This window comes from Echeneis naucrates, chromosome 9 (assembly GCF_900963305.1).
Source record: "Echeneis naucrates chromosome 9, fEcheNa1.1, whole genome shotgun sequence".
Classification (NCBI taxonomy): Eukaryota; Metazoa; Chordata; class Actinopteri; order Carangiformes; family Echeneidae; genus Echeneis; species Echeneis naucrates.
In genome coordinates this window covers 4,038,187-4,052,064 of record NC_042519.1, presented here as the reverse complement: position 1 = coordinate 4,052,064, position 13,878 = coordinate 4,038,187, and the positions used below count along the sequence as shown (strand labels likewise).

At 42.9% G+C, this 13,878-nt stretch overlaps 1 protein-coding gene across 1 annotated transcript; it reads left to right on the top strand.

The window, feature by feature from the left end:
• The first annotated feature begins 7,586 nt into the window (after nt 1–7,586).
• On the top strand, nt 7,587–12,009 carry neff1 (neuronal intermediate filament family member 1). Its single transcript, XM_029510261.1, has 4 exons — nt 7,587–8,333; nt 10,149–10,466; nt 10,795–10,919; nt 11,625–12,009. The coding sequence occupies exons 1-4, from the start codon at nt 7,587–7,589 to the stop codon at nt 12,007–12,009; spliced, it is 1,575 nt and encodes a 524-aa protein (XP_029366121.1).
• The last annotated feature ends 1,869 nt before the right edge of the window (nt 12,010–13,878 follow it).

Here is a 13,878-nt window from a genome sequence, read left to right as displayed (position 1 = left end):
CGGCCTACATGTAGAGGTTGATTAGAGAGTAATGAGGTGGTTTTTGCATGGCAGATGAAAGAAGGCCTCTGTGGGGGCTCGATTTTTGCCAGCTATCCATTGTGTTTCAGAATAATCTGTTGGCCAAATCCCAGGTTTGTATGATCACAGCCATCTGACTGCAGCTGAATAGCCAACACAAAGCCAGAGGAGAAGAAAGAGGGGGATGGGCATCTCGAAAAGCATCCCACATCCCTCCTGGAGCTGTCTTGAGTGCTGAGGGGGAAGGGAGCAATAAGAAAAGGTTTTCTCTCTACCACAGAGAGAGCTCTGTAACTCATTGTTGGCATGAATATTATTTCAGAATATTCCCTGTCTTAGCTGAGGACTAATCTTCAATAGTCACATTCCAGACACAGGGCATATTTGCACCAATTAAACTTCAGAAATACACCAGGCTTGAACTTCACAACCACAGTAAACACAATTAATTTCAATGGAAATAGTTACTGAACAATATCACTTGTATAAGACAATTAGCTGAACATTTCATTGAAGTAACTTCATTGAATATATTTACAATATGGCTAAGTGCAATACATAAATCGTATATTTCTTTACAATAATAAAATGCCCCAATTAACCCTAAATGAGGCATTGTGGTGCAACAGAAACAACAGCCTAAAAATCATATTCTCCAAAATGTTTTCTTTTCAGTATCTGGGTTATTACTAACTAGCTCTTATTATCCAGCTTCAAACTGTGGAAGTACTTGACCTGGTCAGCCAGGTGGGACTTAAGTAATGTTTATGGTACATTGGTTTATTTTTATATGGATACGTGGAAAAATCTTAGTAAGTCATTAGCATTATTGAAAATTTAAATTGAATTGAAATTATTACCAGAAACTAGACAAGGACACCACATTTGTGCTGTATTTGGTTCTTGGCTCCCAGTAACTCCACTCCTAGAATTTAAAATCCTTCTCCTAACATTGAAAGCTCTCAATGAATCAAGCTCCATGATATCTCAGAGAGCTCATAGTTCCTTACTGTCCCAGGAGGTCACTTCACTCTCTGGATGGAGGTTTACTTGTGGTTCTTAGAGTCTCCAAGAGTAAAACAGGAGTCAGATCTTTTAGCTATCAGGCTCCTCTTCTATGGAGCCAACCAGTATCTACAGTTAAAGAGTTAAAGTTTAATTCCTCTTTTTCTTTTAGTTGTGCCGCTATAGGCCTAGACTGCTGGGGGCTGCACTGAGCCCCGCCCCTCTCTCTCTCTCTCTCTCCCATGCACGTACTGTATATTTCAACATCACGTCAATAACTTTGTCTCTTCCTGTAGCCTTTGTTTGTCCCTCCTGTCTTTTCTGTCTTGTCCCTCCTGTCTTTTCTCTCCCTGTCTAACTCCATAAAGAGTGGTCTAGACCTGCTCTGTGTAACTCTGCTGTGATTTGGTGCAGTATAAATTAATTAGATTTCATTTCATTTCATAGTGTAGCAACAGTTGTTCAACCTGACAGTTCTGGGTACAATTATAGAAACAACTTATCACTGAAATCGGAATGTATTGTGTTTCTTTCTTTCTTTCTGTCTGTCTATCTGTCTGTCTGGCTGTTGACATAACCTTCTTGCTGATGTGTGTCTAGAAATGACCATTTAAGTGGCTGGGCTTGTTTGCAGGTGGTTGTCGGGGTCACAGGCCTACTGACCCACCTCTCCATGTCCCTTCTTGTTGGATTAGTCAAACCCTAGAACTCATCTAAGCCTTTCACATCCAGTTTACTTTAATTATCACCTGCCTGAACTCCCGTGACTAATTGCAGGCATACACACCTGGAAATAAAACACACACATGTACACACTGATGCTGGCAACACACCCTCAAGACAAATCAGCCAACTATAATCAAACAACAAATAATGTGTACCATCACTTAATATCATTAAACCGTGACTAAGTACATAGCCATTCAATCACTTAATGGCTATCAAGTCACCCATAATGATTCCTTATACCTCCCTAACACTATACCACAGTCATGAATGTTGTATGATGATAAGGATTAAGCAGAGATATAATAATATTTTGACCCATATTTACCTCACGGTCACCTGGTGTCAGTAGATAGTTGGTACATTTTCATGCAAGACTTTCTGACACATCAGAATAAGGAAACTGTAGGTCAATTAAACATTTCAAGCTTGGGTATAGTGTATGGGTATTTTTGCTGCTATGAGTCCAAGTGTTCAAGTGTTCTGGGTCATCACATGACTGTCACAATATGGGGTTAACAGATTTCCTTCTGTTTTAGACTGCGGTGCACAAAAGCCCTCTGGTGATGTATGAAAAGCATTTAGGAACTTGGCTTTACAATCAAATGACTTTCATACTGTGGATCCCAGATTTTTTTTTCTCCCTAGCTGGGACGTTTCACACTGTTCCTCCAGTTTATCCATTTTGTTTCACTCTTTTCCCCTATTTGCTTTTCTTTGTGCACGTGCGTGTCTGTGCCACTCCTTTCTCTCTCTCCCTTCTTTTTTTTTCCTGGGTAATGATCAACCTTCTCAACAATCCACAGGCTCATCAAATCAGCAGTATATCAACCCTGGTTCATCATCTGGTCATCAACTGATTGTTGTTTCAGACAGTACGTGAGACCACATTATCTGACCACAAGGAACAAGTAAGCTTTGACTCCTGTGTTGTTTTGATCTTTGACCTAATCCTTGTTTAATCTATGCCATAGAACCATTTCTGCTTGGCTGTTTTCATGGTCATGTTACTGTCATCCAGCCATGCTCCCAACCCTGCCTTCATCCGTACTGCCCTGCTTCCTTTGGCCTTCTGTCTGTGTCTGCTGTATTCCTCACCTTCATCTACCTTCACTCCCTGTAAGAAGCTATGATACCTTTCTTTATGCATTCTTGCATTTGGGCGTCCTAATTGATTGTAATTCTCTGGGGCAACTATTATTTGGGCCACGCGCTCACGAGTTTCCACTTAAAGTCAAAGATTTTATCCAACTGTTACTAGATTTCATCACATGTATATACAGTGCATGTGTCTTTTGCATGTGTACATATATATATATATATGCAAGCAGAGGGAGGAGCTTGTCCACATGTGAGAAGGAGGACTCTGAGGGGACCAGAGTGAAGCGTGCATATCAGACAAGATCAGTGTAACCAGGATTAAAGAAAATGAGGGAGCTGAGTGGCCTCTGCGTGACACAGACTAAAGCGTTTCACAGAAACCCTTGAATAATGCTCATGAGTTACATCTGGCATATCGAAGCACCAAAGAGAAACCCATTTCCAAGCACCAGGGCCACTGGAAAGAGGCTTTTGTTTAGGCATCAGATCAACTTCATATGTTTAGAAAATGTCACTGCTCAACATTAAAATGTATGTTTCACGTAGTGAACTACTTATTGAGTTATTTATATCATCAGTTACTGCCACTGTATTTTAACTGTGTGGAAAATATGGCTGATCCATATCTACAATGCGTGCATATATGTGATGTTGTTTTGAACCTGCTCCAGGTCGATTTCGATTGTTTTGCAGCAGCTGAACTAAACGGTGGAACAGTGCTTAATGTATTTGCGAACCTATTAGATGAAGCCACAGTGAGGAGCGTGTGGCTGGGTCAGTGGTGGAAACGGCAGAGGAAGAAAAGTTAGAGAAGCAGGCTGCATGTGGAGCATCATCATACACTGATGCAGTCCCACCTGAGGAGGTTGGGTGGCAGCATAGATAAATAATATTCTCCGTCTTCATCAGCGCAAACATGGTGTCATGATCTTGCAACACTGAGTGAGGGAGACTGTATGTCTTCCTCCTCATGCTGTCACGTCTAAACAGACAACATAAAGACAAGAATAACTGAAGGCTGTTATCTTCCACATTCTAATGTGTTAAAAAAAAAAAGATTTTGAATTATTCTGAACGACAAAAAATATTTCAGCTTGCTCTGTGGAGAGGCTTCCCTTTACACACAATTGTATGTAAAAGCCAAGCTTGCCTACAGGGGAAGCAGACTGCAGACAAACCCCCTCCCACAACGTTGCAATGGCTTCTGGACATTTTCAGTTTTATGATATATTCTGTTTATAATGAGACAGTCATCGCCATTTCTCAGATGTTTTTTACATTCACATAATTTAAAATGTTTACTGCGTTGTTCTGCATTTGTAGCTGCCTAACCCTAACCCTAACCCATTCATCAGAAAAAAAAAAACCTAAGAACAGTACAGTGTGTCAGGCATAACAGGTAAATCATTTTTACCAATTTCTGTACTAAACTATCAGCCACTATGTAAAAATTTCGGGCTGTTAATGAATGACCACGCAACACAGTTAACATGCAGTGTTAGCTGAGGTTGCAGAAACGAAACATTTCCCACCCTTTTGCAATCCATGCATGATGCAACAGGCAACTTGAAATCAAATTTGGATGCAGATTTCCTGATAAACGCTCAGTTATCCAGATTTATTTTTGACCAGCTGCTCACAGTGACATCACTAAGAAGCCTAATTGTAGACTCTGTTTTTCATTGTTGACGCACACAGTACAGTAAAAACTGGAAACTGGAAAGACTGCACTCCTCACAGCGAAAAAAGCCATCTGATGTATGCAGACCACTGCAGTGAGGAATGTAAAGTCCTTGTACATTGACGAAACCGCACAGCCGCTGAACAAAGGTATGTCTCAACAAAGGAGGCCACCTCAGTACATTCAGAGGTTTTTGTCCACCTGAAGGACCTTGGAAATCCTATTAATGATAACAGTGTTTACCTTTCCCCCATTTTGGACAGGGGGTAAAGGTGGAGGTAAGAGGAGTGCAGGAGACTATTTATATCAGAGCAGAGAAACCAACCTTCAAAAGAGGAGGCCTCTGTCAGTCAGTTATTGCAAAGCAGCATGTTTGCCAAAAAATCTTGTATATGGCTCAAATATGGTGTAAGCCATGCCATGTCATCATCACGAACGCCACTTTTCCTGCAGGGCAAGCAAAAGTGTCTACCATCATACAAATTTGTTATTTGCTGTAGCTCTGTGTGCGTTTGCGTTTTATTACCATTTTATTTATTTTATTTTATTTACCATTTTATGTTGTCAACACAACATTTGAGGAGTTTTCTTCTTACTAGCCCAACACTTGTTCTTACATTTGCCATTGCAACAGACACTGAGTGCTTCTTTTCTGACTTCCGCGGAAAATAGCGCCCCCCTCCTGTGTTTTTTTTTTTTTTTTTTTTTTCTAAAACACCAAGACCACATGTTGTGACACACTGTGAAATCCAATACATGGCTCAGTCTCCATTTGAGAGGCAAAGTGTGGGATGCTAAATGTTGCCAAACTGTATTCATGTTTATTTATTTATTTTCACTCATAACACTGTTTTGTCAGCGTTACCATTCTTCATTGAGGCAAAAACAACCGAGCTGCAAAAATAAAAGCTGGTTTATGATGCTGCAGCAAACCAAGTAGTTCTGTTTTTATAGCTGGTGGGTTACTGACTGAGTGAGTAAGCCTTTCATGTCATCTGTTGAAAGATTCGATGCTTGAATTAAATACAGGTGCTGTCTGCCTTGTTACTGGGCTTAGGATAGGGAGGCTTTGCAAGGTGAAGTGATAGAAATCAGACGTTCTTGTCTACCTGCCATTTCCTGCTGAGTCACTGAAAATCAGAGTGCTACAATCTCTCTCTCTCTCTCACACACACACACACACACACATGTTAACCTGTTCAATATACTGTAACCTTATGGTTCTTAGGTACATTAATCAATGTGAAGCTGAAACATGAGTCTGCAAACTCAGGGTTAATGTTATCTGGGATATCAAGGAAAGTATACAGTGAAAGTGACATTAGGAGCATGTTGTACTATCATATTCACAGTCATGTGTACAGTTATACAGGCTGTTATCTCAGCATGAATGTTTTCTAACCTTAAAGTGTAATAATGCTGCGACTGGGGTTATTGTTTACACACATGGACATGCACAACATCAGTCCAGGTCTTCTGAAGAAGATAAGCATCGCTGATGTTTTAGCGCCCCCTTCTGGTTAATAGGTAATTATCTACCTATTAGTTCTTTATGAAATAAAACCAGTGTCTCAAACAAAGTCGACTCTTTTGTAAAAAAAAAAAAAAAATTACTCATCAAATACAGAAACACACAGGACATCCAAAGAAACTGACCCGAACTGAGCAGCAAGTGCAAACACACTGCGACGCATGCAAAGGAAGGATTTTTATTCATGTATTTATTTATTTTGTGTTGGTAAAGTAAATAATTAAAGACCCTCTCCGTCTGTTATGGGGGTGTTTTTTTCCTGATTTCTACATATTTAAGAAGATAACTACTGGTGTGTGGAAGACTATTCACTTCGCATGTCCAGCTGAGCAGTCCAGAGTGATTTAAGACAACTTGGCGTGAGGTCTGATGCGTTTCCACAGTTTGGGCTGTTTCTCCAGACAGCCAGTGAACGAGCGGCACCCTCAGTGGTGTGAGGCTGCAGTCCTGTTTCCAGGGTGCGGTCCCTCTCCTGCCTCTCTGGGCCACGGCCAGCGGCAGCTTTACGCAGAATTTAAAAATGTCACAACATTTTTTTTTGTTTGTTTGTTTGTTCGTTTATTTATTTATTTTTAACCAAACTGAGACCCAACGCTGCTGCAGGGAACATCCACCACCCATATCAACACAGTTAAGCAAAGGAACAACTATGATTGGATCTAAGTTTAGACACATCTGTATAGAACTACATATAAACGGTGTTTCAAGCAAGTGACGGCGGTTGCAGCCTATGAAGTTTGTCGTAGGGGCCTAAACGCAGCCTTGTATCCTGGCGGACATGATCTCCTCATCCGTCCTGACAAGAGGTCACATTTACAACACAGGGCTGCGTCACTGGACACTGCCGCGGTCCACAGCAGCGACGAGACGGTGTCGGTGTGTGGACAACGATAAGGCCGCTACAATGACTCTCATCCGTTATTCTGATATTGCAGAGGTCGGGGGTATGTACTGCAGCACCGACACACACACACTCCTGCGCACAGATCCCCATCGATCCCATTTGCCTTTCTGCTGGGACAGCAAAGAAAAACTGCAATGACAGTGGGCCGTATGGACGGCGGTAACACGAGACACTGACAGATGTGCTGGGCAAGTGATGGAGTTGATTATAGTCTGATTTTATTTGAGGACATTAAAGGAAACCCCGAGTTCACAACTTGAATGAAAAGTGGAATTTGACGTTTTCAGTCAGTAAATAAAGCCCCTCCGCAAAACACGTTCTTCATATAGAGTTGTCGTGTTTGCGGACGTGGGGCTGCATGGGTGGATTCGTGTCTCCCCACAGGGTGGAGGCTTTCAGCAAGAGCTTGCAGGTTTCCCCACATCTTCTGTCGTCGCTGCGTCAAATGATGCGGCGGCGCCTTCACTATAAAAGCACCTGTCCTGGCCAGACATCACTCGCATCTCACTTTTCCTCTCTCACACACATCCACCCCCACACACTGCTGAACTCCAAACACACTCTGTCTCTCTCCAGTACAGAGCAGTGGGACCGGACGCCACCAAAGTAAAGGAAACATGAGTTACTCCAACGAAATTTACAGCAGCAGCTCTTATCGGAAGATCTTCGGAGATGCCCCCCGGTCCGGCCGCGTGGCTCTCGGCGGCGGCAGCAGCCCGTCCCGCCTCCACTCTGCGGGATTCCGCAGCAGCCACCGCACCTACGGCTCTCCTTCAGCGATGTCCTCCGCCGCCTACCGCAGGACAGCGGCACCCGGCCGCGTCTTCTCCTCCATGCCGGACTCCATGATGGACCTGACCCAGTCCACCGCGGTCACCAACGAGCTCAAGATCATCCGCACCAACGAGAAGGAGCAGCTGCAGGGCCTCAACGACCGCTTCGTGTCCTTCATCGAGAAAGTTCACAACCTGGAGCAGCAGAACAAAGTCCTGGAGGCGGAGGTCACGCTGCTGCGCCAGCGCAACAGCGAGCCGTCGCGTCTGCACGAGCTGTACGAGCAGGAGATCCGCGAGCTGCGGGCGCGCGTGGAGGAGCTGACGCACGAGAAGAGCCAGATGCACCTGGACTGCGTGCAGATGAACGAGACGCTGGAGCGCGTGAGGGAGAAGCTGGAGGAGGAGAGCAGGCTGCGCGAGGAAGCGGAGAACACCCTGAAGGGCTACCGGAAGGACGTGGACGACGCGACCCTGGCGCGGCTGGAGCTGGAGAAGAAAGTTGAGTCACTGCTGGACGAGATCGCCTTCCTTAGGAAAGTTCACGAGGAGGAACTGCAGGAGCTGCAGGCGTCCCTTCAGGCCACACAGGTACACATCACTGATCATAGGCAGTCTAACGGGTGGTTGGAAACGCTGTCAACCATTAGTCTTCAATGTCACACTGACAAACCTCCTGGCCTTCATGGTTTACACAACCGTCGGCCATGGAGATGATGCAGGCGCCGTGGATTCACCACAGGGAGGGAATCACACCAAATGCTAGACTGTACCAGAATCCGAAGATAAAAAGATACACTGTTAATAATAAGTACTTAGTCGAATACACAGGTGGGCAATGGCCGTTTATAAATGTCAATATATTACAGGGTTTCAGGCTATATGTGTAAAAAACAGCATTGCACAGTTTCTGGTTGGTTCCCCTCAGACTCAACACTGCGCACTGGATAATTGATGGCACTGCAGTTCCGTTTCAGCACGGTGCGCAATGACGTCCCTGCGGCGTCCCGCGGCGTGCACGGTCTAAGCCAAGCACTAAAGTTCGGGACGGAGTTTATTCCATTCAATTAAAAAAAAACAAAAAAACCCCAAGCCCCAAAATCAATTTTCACTCATAGGTCCATGGTGCGTCATCAAACTGTTCTTTGTGCGGACTTTATGTAAGTGTCATGGTGCCCCCTCCAAAAAAAAAAAAAAAAAAAAATCTAATAAAAAACATAAGTAAAAATGGGCGTTCGGCTTCCAAGGTCGTGATAAACGCAAGGTTTGCTGCTGTGGAATCCGCCGTTATCCTGCCAATATTGTAGGGAGGGTGAGGCCCCCTCCGAGGCGGCGAGGAGAGGGCGGGGGGGAAATGCGGAGAAACAGGGCCTAACCCAAGGGTGTGGTCATCCTCAGGGGGGGCAGGAGGGACAGACCCTGCGGCACACCTTGCATCAAGATAGTCTGGTTTAACAGCAGGCACATTAAGTCAAAATTTTGACAAAAAAGTTTTGGAATGCCATCAGCTCCCCTGATTTATATAAGGCTGTGGGTTATGTAACATTTTGACGCAGATGGAGCAAATGAAAAGCAAGAAAAGCAAAGATGAATAAAAGGAAGCAGGCAGTTATCACTGCGATAACCACTTTGCAGAGATAATTTTACTGAATACTCAGTAGGATTAAATAACTTTGAGTGACAGTTGCTGGGTAGATTCCTCCAGGGTCTCTTCTCTCCCCTGCAGAGAATGGTTTTTGCCATATAAGCTACTGACAGCACAGCTTTGTCATGAAGAGAAGCAGAGTCAGCAGTTGATTAAATCAGTCTTGCTCACCCACTTTCAAATCAGCTCATCACCAGCACATTGCTCACCTTTTACTTATGTGTATGCCACCAGAAGTAGCAAAGCATGACAGAAAGAACGGTGTATTGAAGAGTTATAAAAAACAAAACAAAACGAAGCAACAACAAAAAACCCAATAAAAACCATTTATCTGTGAACCGCATTAGATCATGATGTGTTTAGGATTAGTACAGATAAAAGGAATTCATAACATTCAAAATAGTGTTGTAGTTTTCTTGAGGAACTTTTATCATTATGATTATTTAGAAGATATAAATCTTCTTCATCACGCCTGTTAAATCCAGGAAAAGCATATCAGTGAAATATTTAGGCCGTTATTCAGATTTTTCCACGAGAGCCAGTTATGGTTCTGGTGACCAAATACGTTTTTGACCTTAATCAGAGACCTTAATTTTACATAAACATCACCCAGGATGATTCAAAAATGCAGTCTGGATGGCTTTTGTCTATGTAAAAAGTAAAAATTTTAAAATAATGCAAACAACAAAAATACATTTAACTAAAATTAGTGTCAAGACCTGCCTCTCAATGCCTTTTCTCTTTCCTTCTCCTATGTCCAGGTGTCAGTGGAGATGGACATGAGTAAACCTGACTTGGCTGCTGCCCTGAAGGACATCCGGGCCCAATACGAGAATCTGTCAGCCAGGAACCAGACTCAGGCAGAGGAATGGTACCGCTCCAAGTTTGCTAGCGTGACTGAGGCCGCTGCCCGCAACCAGGATGCCATCAAGCACTCAAAGGAGGAGCTGAGCGAGTACCGCAGGCAGGTGCAGGCCCGCACCCTCGAGATCGAGGCCCTCAGGGGCCACAATGAGGCTCTGGAGAGGCAGATTGCTGAGATGGAGGATCGTCATAACAATGAAGTTGGAGAGATGCAGGTATGCAAATGATATGGGGCAGTAAAATTAAATTAGTTTTGTTTTTTCCACTTATTAATTTATTCATTATTCATCTAACCAGGTATTTACATTGGAGGTTGGAAACCTGATCAAGATAGCAGCAAACAATTTACAGACAAAAATGAACAAAAATCAGGCAACAGATAAACCAGTTAGTAGCAGTCATACATTTGATTAGAAATCTCAGGGATTCTGAATGGCCACCACTGATGAAGAACACAGTCCCGGCACAGTTTCAATCTATCCCTTTTCGTTAACAAAATAATTCAATTTCTCAAGGCGATATTTTGTGCGTGCCTCTGTCCAGGACACCATCCAGCAGCTGGAGAATGCTCTGCGCAGCACCAAAGGAGAAATGTCCCGTCACCTGCGTGAGTACCAGGACCTGCTGAATGTCAAGATGGCGCTGGACATCGAGATCGCTGCCTACAGGTTGGGGCCACATTACACAGCAGTCATCAATTTAGCTTACTTTGGGAGACTGAAATCCCCCCTAATTATTTTAACAAGAGGAAGTTAATAAATATGTGCTATTAAATGTGATGATTCATTTCGTTTGAAGTTAGCGGACACAATATCATTAAATACAAACTCAACTTCTTACTGGTTGTTGACAGTTTAATTTTTGGGTTTGCTGTTAATCTTTTATTCTTGCTTGTCTTTGGAAATATAGTCAACATTACTATTGGCATCATTATCATTCAAACATTTCTTTGAAGAGTTTTCAATATTAAACATCTAATGCATGCTACATGACAATAAAGCATAACCATTCTGTTTTTGGGCACTTTGTTTAATGTTGTAAACTCCTCCGTCACCACACATTTCCTGACTCTATCTACATTGTAAACTGTCAAAATACTGTCAAACTGTCAAAAAAAGGAGAAATCAAACTATTTTCAATTTTCAAGATGCCGTTTAATTTGAAATAATTCTTTGCACACTGCAACAGATGCAGCATGAAACATGATGATAATCTAATCTCTTGCTTCCCATAACAGACAGCAAAGGTTCTGTCACTGATATCCCAGTGATATTAGATCTCCCAGCTGAGATAAACTCAGATAATTATAGTGCCAAAACCAGACTAGAAGGATGTCATCTCTGTCCCCTTTCTCTTTTTCTCTGTCTGTACAGGAAGCTGTTGGAGGGGGAGGAGTGCCGCCTCAGCTCTGTCGGTGGAGCCATGGTCCAGTCGGGCTACCCTGGCTTCTCCTACATGTCCGCACGAACCTACACCCTGGGAGCCTACCGGAAATCCAGTGCCAAGCCTGAGGAGGAGGAGGAGGCAGATGAGGAGGAGAAGGAGGAAGATGGAGAGGAGGAAGGCGAGGAGGGAGAAGAGGGTGAGGAGGGAGAAGAGGGCGAGGAGGGAGAGGAGGGAGAAGAGGGAGAAGAGGGGGATGACCAGGAGGAAGGTGAGGAGGAGGAAGAAGAGGAGGAAGAGGAGGAGGAGAAGCCAAAGGAGAAAGTGGAGGAGAAGAAGAAGGAGAGCCCCACTGGAAAGAACAGCAAGAGCTAAACTGCTCCTGTCACCAGCTTCGTCATCTTCACTGTCAAAAACACATTCCACATCCCACCAATCTCTCATATGTATCTGGTTACCCATCCCTCTAACACACACTCACACACACTCACTCAGACTTCTGAACACCCCAGATGCCTCACACCTTCCGTGTTGTATGTCCCTGTTTGCTTTGTAACTCAGAAGTGATTAGTTCAAATGTTATTAGGCAGAGAAAGCTCTTTGGAAGGGAACAGACATTTTACAGTATCAGGTGGCTTTAAATCATCATTATTTATATCACATCAGTGCAGAAAGCTGGCATGGTGCCACGCGTCATCAGTTAAAAACCTGGGAAGATTCTTCCTTACACAAGCAACAGCAGTGTGCCGTTAATGATCAATATTCACATGAAGAGCAATCAATAATACCTTGAAAGTAACAATTATATCAGCACACAAACTTAAAGATAAATGCACAGATTTTGGAGCATGTGGAACAGCCAATCCAACTTTTTACGGTGCTATTTGATTTTTACAATTAAAAGTTGGGGAGTACTGTAAGTAAAGGTTTTATCACAGAATAAAGATCCACCAGCTCAAACATGAATGTTTAAAGCAAACAACAGCTTCCATTTGACTTTCAGAGCCCACATTTCGCAGAGCGGGCATGTTTCACTCCCTTCTTTCTTCACTCCTCTTCCATTGCAGTTCATTTTAGATCTGCATCTCGTCCCACCACGACAAAACGAAATGTATGGCTAGCTATCCGAACCCATTCAATTTTGTTTTATTGCATTTTCACAGCACGGCAATAACAGCAACTCGGAACTCAGAAAAACTGTAAATAGAACTGTGTTGTGAAGGTGGAAAGTATTTTAATTTGCTGTGAGAGAAAGTGCATCTTTGAGAATGAAAAGTGCAGAGTTTAATATATTTGATTGATTCATTTGTCAAGAACCGAAGCCCTCACCTGTCAGTTCATGACGGATAATAAAACCATGTCCCCACTTTCTTTCGCCTAATTTTCTGAGAACAAACAACCTTTTTACTTTCTCCTCATCCATTCATGTGGTGGTGCTTTTGTTTAATTTAGCTGGAAACAAGAAACAAGGTGGATGTGAGCATGGTTGTCACTGTCAGTACAGCTGACAGTGACACTGAACAGCCCTCAGCTCAGACTGCAAGTGGCAGGTGAAGCAGATCCTGCTGGGGCCATGGCTATACGGTACAGAGTCGCATAAAAGGGCTATTTTCACCTCTGTCACTTTCCCCCTAACTGTCTGCACCACTGTTGTTCGTTATTTTACCCCCTTTTGCTTTTCCTTGTGACAAATGAATTGACCAAAAAAAAAAAAAAAAAAAGGAATGCATGGCCTGACTCTTGAAGCTTGAATATCTTAAGGATGGGATAGATTTTTTTGCTTGTTGTATGTTCAGTTAAAAAATATACATATTAAAAAAAAAAAAACACACAACAAAAAACAAAAAACAAAAAACAAAAAAACAAAACTTGCCTTAACCATGATTGAAAGTTAAAATAAAACATGTTTTCACCTGCATCTCACTTGTTTCTGGGGAGGCTGAGGAGTGTTGACACTATCCAGACCGTTCTGCTAATACAACTGTGACTGTACATGCTGCTATCTCATGCAGTGATATTCCTCTCAAAGCCAAATAAAAACATTTATTAACCAAACATTCACAATATCTCTGTGTCTTCAATGGCTCGAATACCTTCTTTCCAGATTTCAAGGCTATGAATGTAACAGCAAATGATTGTATTCAATATAAAATTACATGAGAATATGAGAAAATGATAATCCTCTGTAGTGTATACCCCAATAGATTTTTTTTAATGGTGCTTACCATAGAGGCTGCCCCCTAA

Bases quoted from the DNA above. Each gene is read 5' to 3' on its own strand.
- neff1 (XM_029510261.1), top strand. From the start codon at position 7,587: ATGAGTTACTCCAACGAAATTTACAGCAGCAGCTCTTATCGGAAGATC. The intron at 10,467-10,794 runs GTATGCAAATGA...GCCTCTGTCCAG, and splicing joins ATGAAGTTGGAGAGATGCAG to GACACCATCCAGCAGCTGGA. The intron at 10,920-11,624 runs GTTGGGGCCACA...CTGTCTGTACAG, and splicing joins ATCGAGATCGCTGCCTACAG to GAAGCTGTTGGAGGGGGAGG.